Source organism: Lissotriton vulgaris, chromosome 5 (assembly GCF_964263255.1).
Source record: "Lissotriton vulgaris chromosome 5, aLisVul1.2, whole genome shotgun sequence".
In the NCBI taxonomy this organism is placed as follows: Eukaryota; Metazoa; Chordata; class Amphibia; order Caudata; family Salamandridae; genus Lissotriton; species Lissotriton vulgaris.
Genome location: NC_141693.1, coordinates 887,616,505 through 887,622,504, shown reverse-complemented (window position 1 = coordinate 887,622,504; position 6,000 = coordinate 887,616,505). Strand labels below are relative to the sequence as shown.

Here is a 6,000-nt window from a genome sequence, read left to right as displayed (position 1 = left end):
TCTGAAAGACTGGGATGCCTCTGGACTACGAAAGGTTTTGAGAAATGGGATATGATCGGCATAAGCAGAGTGGGTGACCTTTGGGTGAAAGGCGCGGTCAAGACCTTTGAGGTGCTTCAGAGTGAGTATGAGTTGAGTGATAGAGAGTTTTTCAGGTATGCGCAAGTCCGCCATGCTTTGACGTCGGTCTTCGCTACCGATGCTAATGTCCCCGAGTCCTCCCCACTCGAGGACCGTATACTTGATGGTCATCTGCCCGATAGTACGATCTCATTGATTTATAAGAAATTAATCAACAATCGGGCAGATCTCCTTGTGCGTCTCAGGGAGGCCTGGACCGGAGACGGGTTGGAGTTGGATGACGAAGACTGGCAGTCAGCACAGTCTTCCCCGAAAGAGGTCGCCATTCCCGCCCGTCTCCGTCTCGTCCAACTCAAAATTCTTCATCGGGTATATGTTACTGGTCCTCGTTTGGTTGCAATGGGCTTTTCCTCGGATGGGTTATGCAAGCGCGGGTGTGGATTGAGTGCTACCTTTCTCCATATCATTTGGGAATGCCGTGAGGTGGCGGCGTATTGGAATCGTGTGCATGCGGTAATGGAGTGTGTCACCGGGGTCGCTCTGCTGCCTGAGGCTCGGAGGTGCTTGCTGAATGTGTGGGAGCCGAATGATTACAACGTCGCTGAGGCCCGGTGGGCGGCCCTTGGGAACATGATCGCAAAGAGGGATATTGCGCAGCTGTGGGGTTCCCAACGGCCCCCCACCGTGTCAGTATGGAAGGAGAATATGGACTGGTGTATGTTTAGAGAGAAGACTGTATATTTGGCTAGGTGCGAGCCTAGGGCGTGGAATAAAATCTGGGATCAATGGAACGCCTACGAGGGAACATCTGTACACCCCCGTTTGAGGACAATCCGGACATTTCTCTGTCTCCCTGATCCTGACATTCCTGGAAGAATTTACTCTTTTTCCTGATTGTCTGACTTCCCCACTGAACCCCCCCCCGGTCATCTCTATTGCCTTCCTGGTTATCTATCCTGTATTGAAGGTCCCCCCCCCGTCGGAGCTCGACCCCGTCTATAATGCTTTCCGCCTTGAGATTTGTCTGTTTTTTCTTTGTTCTTTTCTAAAAAATCTAAATAACTATATCCTGATTCCATCCTGTGTTGCAGAGAACTGTATCCTGTATCTTGGGGATCAGTCGCTGTTATATGATGTTTTACGATTGCTTTTTATGCTCTAGCGGCCGGCCCCTGTGGTTGTAGGCCCATACTTGTAATGATATTGCACAATAAAGTTTAAAAAAAAAAAAATATATATATATATATATATATATATATATATATATATATATATATATATATATATATATATATATATATATATATATATATATATATATATATATATATATATATATATATATATATATATATATATATATATATATATATATATATATATATATATATATATATATATATATATATATATATATATATATATATATATATATATTGTTGCGTAATGCATTTGTACCTAGGAAGATACCTAATGCTTTTCCCTCCGGTTTGCAGTGCTGATTTTGGGCCATCGGTAGTTTGAAATCCCCCGAGTAGGGGCTCCCCAGGCGCAGTAGCGTCAGAAGCGAATCTGCAACCTTGGGGCAGCTATTCCAGGTGTATTTACATAAAGTGTACTGTTAATGTTGCTTATGCCTAATGCATGTGATTATATCGCTAATGGTTTCTTCCCCCCCCCCTAATGCTTACAGGATGTTTGGGGGTTACTAGGGATGCACCATTATGCTAATGTTCTGTCCTAATGTGCGCAATGATGAAATGCATCATGTGTATGCCCCATTCTAATATGATTAGGCCCCATGTACTGCAGGAGGTGCCTTATGCATCTGCCAGTGCCTTTGGTGATGTTGCCTAGCGTTTTTACCCTAATGAGAAAGCTTCATGCCTACTAGGTTTATGCCCACAGGTTGATGCCTAATGCTATAGGTTATTCATACTGTTTGTATGCCTAATCAATTAATGCTGGCAATGCTTTTACCCTAATGTAACCTTGTGGGGGCCCTGTGTAAGTGCCTAATCTAAGGTGATTTAATGCTTCCAAGGTTTAGGCCCCAGTTGAGTATGGTGTCCCTAATGATATGCAGAATATGCTCAACCGTTATGCCTAATGTATTTGTGTTTTCAGGTCCACTGTGACGATAAGCCTAAGGTGTTGATTCAGGCTTTATGCCCGACCACTGTGTGTTTTATGCCTAGTGCTAATGGTTTCTTTTTTCCCCCCAAGGCTGTAATGCTGGTGTTCTGCATACTATGCCTAACCTGAGGTTCCCATTCCAGGCCACGGCAATGATGATTTATGCCTGAAATTATGCATAACGTGTTTTCATGATTAATGCCTTTATGCTACTGTTTTTCCCTAATGCTTACGTGGCTGGTTTCATGTTTAGGCCTACCTTAACAAATGCCTAAATTGATTTATGCCAAGTGCATGTCTACTCACCAGTAGGTACGGCCGGTGAGACGTTATTACATATGGATTTTCAGTTATCCTTGGACTTGTTATGGCAGTGGCACGATTGGTGCTGCCCTGTATATAGTCCCCCTGTGAATTATTCACCGGTGCCGCTGGCACAGTTTATCTGCACCTGTGATTCCCTTCTGATGTGTTTATTTTACAATACACATACTGTTTTTCACCTAACCTGGTGTGGAGTCTCTTTTTGTAGTGTGCCTTGTGTGTTGCCTGTTTGTGCTGCGCGGATGCTTTGCACATTTCCTCTGGAGTTTGGCCCGCCCGCTCTGCACCACGCTATCCATTTCTAACACACTTATTTAGGTTCAGGTGACGATCTGATCAGGGAATCCTGCCTGGGGCTTTGGGAGTGTTCACCATAATGATATCTGAATAATACATGTAAAACATGTATATGCTGATACTTCTTTAAACATGATACAGTCATGGTTGAAAAGCTAGGCACTTGAATGAGAAATGAATCATTTGAATATATTTTTTTACTTATTCCTTTATAACATATGCAAAAAATATTACAATGTTTCGTGGAGCACAGACATGTAACATGCCTTTGGTCCACAAATGTAGCTGCAACTGGTCTGTCGGTCATCATTATGTACAGTCCATCACTTTTTCTCCAATTAAAAATATACAGTAGCGAAGTAGCTGCATTTCCTTGGTGCGAGAGTTAAGCAAGTTGTTGGCACGTTCTTCATTTTTTAAAATGTTACGTTCAAAGGCGAGTACTTCCCGTTATTTACACAGTTCTGCTTTTAAATGCTGAGCATAATCCAGCTGCAACTCAGTAGAAGAATTATCCAGATGTGACTTTATAAACTCCTTTAAATCCTCACTCGAATACGAATCCCTTTCCATGAATGATGCCTGCAAAGTATAAAGACAGAACAGCTGGTGTTTAAAACTGAAAGCATTTTGATAGAGATTTCAAATGTCTAATGCAATTATGGACACTGCAAAAAGGGATGGGAAAGACAAAGTTAACAAAGTGTTTCATTCCATAGAAAGGCTTTACAAAAACAACTCTTACAGTACAATTATGAAGCTTTTATAATGCCAAAACAAATGCTTAACAGCATTTCACAATAATATGGAGTAGTGAAAGCTCTAAGCTTTCTTTGCTAACTCAGGGTCATTTTATCAGTACCAGACGTAGAACAGTGTTCCACCACGACAGTTAACTGGTTAAAATTACAGAAAAACTTCTATTTGAAAACCATGTGTAACCGATCAAGGTCAGCAAATTGAAACAATTTGGGAACTCATTAAATCTATCCATCTATCTCCGGCCAACTATCTATCCTATGCAGCTTTCCAGTTGCAAACTCTCCAAGAACAAAGCACTGAGTTTTTGGTATAGTGCCTGTACAACTGTGACCGTAAGAAAAAGAAAGTTACCTGTGGTAATGATCTTCCTGGTGTATACCTGCATATTCCTCAGCTGTAGGACGTCTCCCAAGCATCGGACTTGATCCACAAAACTTCAAGGTCCTCACCTCACCGATAGGGGAGCGCTAGCTTCATAATGACTCCAGAAGTGGTATCACTGAAGCAATATAATGCCCACTCCAGCACAACATCAGTTTCCATCCATTTTTTCCAAGCCTTTAAGGCAAGCAGACGGACTGACATTGACAGAGTAGTGCAGTACCAAAACAAAAACTGATCTTCAAACCACTCCCAATAACACATCCATCAAACTGTGAGATGGGCGGGTCAGTGGGGAATCTACAGGTAGACAGAGTATCCATCAGAAAGCTTGTCAATGCAGGTAAGTAACTTTTTATTCTGCTGGATATTTCTACCTTCAGATTCCTCGCCGGTAGAATGGATTACAACGCAATAACCTGCCCCTGAAGGAGGATTGATGGATTGCTAGACAAGGAAATCCCCCAGAACAGTTCTGGCAAAGTGGCTGTCCCTAAGCACCTCAGAATCCAGGTCGCAGTGTTTGGAAAAGATGGGTAGGGACACTCACGTCGCTGTCTAGCAGATCTCTGCAACTAGAACACCTCTGGCGAGAGCAGAGGTGGCTATTTGTCCCTGGTGGAACGGGCTCTGATTCCCTTCTGGAGGGTCCTTCTTGGCCAAAGCTTAGCAGATCTCGATGCAGAGAATAATCCAATACAAAATTACCACATTACCCTCACGACCGTCACCAACGGTACGAACACCATCGAGGAACATAATGCCTTTCTCTGTTAATATTTACGCCATATCCTCTTGAATAAGGTATAATGAGATGTATTTGTTATATGTACATTGCTACTTCTGATTTGTATGCTACTAAACCCTGAAATTTCCAATAAAAACTTTTGAAATCAAAATGGTATTTTTCTGCACAGCTTTACCTTTTTTGGCATTACAGTATTGACTGAAGAGCTGGTCATCCAGGTTATGTCCTTGGTGTGGGTCAGGTAATGATTGACCACAAGCCTGAGAGCCAACACATGCAACCTCTCCTCCTCCTTCGTGGGATGAGGTAGAGGAAACAAGTTGAAAGGGTGATGGACTGCTCACGCGGAAAGCTGTTACCACTTTGGGCAGGAAAGCAGCCCTGGTGCGCAACACCAATTTGTCAGGGTAAAAGGGGGACGGTAACTAGTCACTTGTAACTCACTCACACACCTAGCTCAAGTTAAAACAACCAAGACTGCAGTTTTTAGAGTCATCAATCTACTATGGAGGGGTTAAAACGTAGTCTCCATAAGAAAAGTCAAAACTACATTAAGGTCCCACTAGGGCACCTCAAAATGGGCTGGCAGGTGCAAATTTGTAAACCCTTTCAGAAAATGCAAGACAATGGGAATTTGAAAAGGGATAGCTGATCTGGTAAGTAGAGGAATGCTGACAACTTAGCGAAATCCCACTTAACAGTGTCTATCACACAACCCCTTCTGAGAAAGGTAAAGTGCATAGTGCAGGATCTGTAACAGCCTGGCCTGCATGGGATCCTTGTTATTGTCTGGACACCGTGCAACAAAGATGCTACATCTGCTAGTGTAAATGGATTTGGTGGAGAGACGCCATGCTGAGAAGATGATGCCCACTAACTCCAATGGCAGCTGAAAGGAACTCCGATGCCCCTGCTCAAACTCAAAGCATGGAGGTGGAGGCCTCGGATATTGGAGCGGAGAACAACACTGGGAGAGAAGGTTCAGCCTGAATGGAAGTCACAGGACATGTGGAAAAGTGCAGAAGTCCACATACCACATTCTTCTTGGCCAATCCTGGGCATTGAAAATTACTTGGGCCCAGTCGAAGCAGACCTTCATCAGAACCTGAGGAATCAAGAGTATTTTTTTGGCGGGGGATGTATTAGTGTGTAAAGCACTCTTTTGGCTGAGTTGTTGATGTGCACCCTCATTGACATGCTACTGTTCAGGGAGATGCCCAAGGACTTTACGGAGTGAGACAGTGTGTGAGAACAACTTAAAGCATCCACAT

At 43.1% G+C, this 6,000-nt stretch overlaps 1 protein-coding gene across 2 annotated transcripts in view; it reads right to left on the bottom strand.

Annotated features, from left to right (window-relative positions):
• Positions 1–3,017: 3,017 nt before the first annotated feature.
• NOC3L (NOC3 like DNA replication regulator) overlaps positions 3,018–6,000 on the bottom strand; it is a 468,680-nt gene continuing 465,697 nt past the window's right edge. Inside the window, exon 21 of one of the 2 annotated variants that reach the window (XM_086922466.1) lies at positions 3,018–3,420. In XM_086922466.1, the coding sequence (XP_086778592.1) occupies positions 3,289–3,420 (132 nt within the window). In that variant the 3' untranslated portion in view covers positions 3,018–3,288. The remainder of the gene's footprint in view (positions 3,421–6,000) is intronic. The other variant, XM_086922467.1, reaches the window with a different exon arrangement.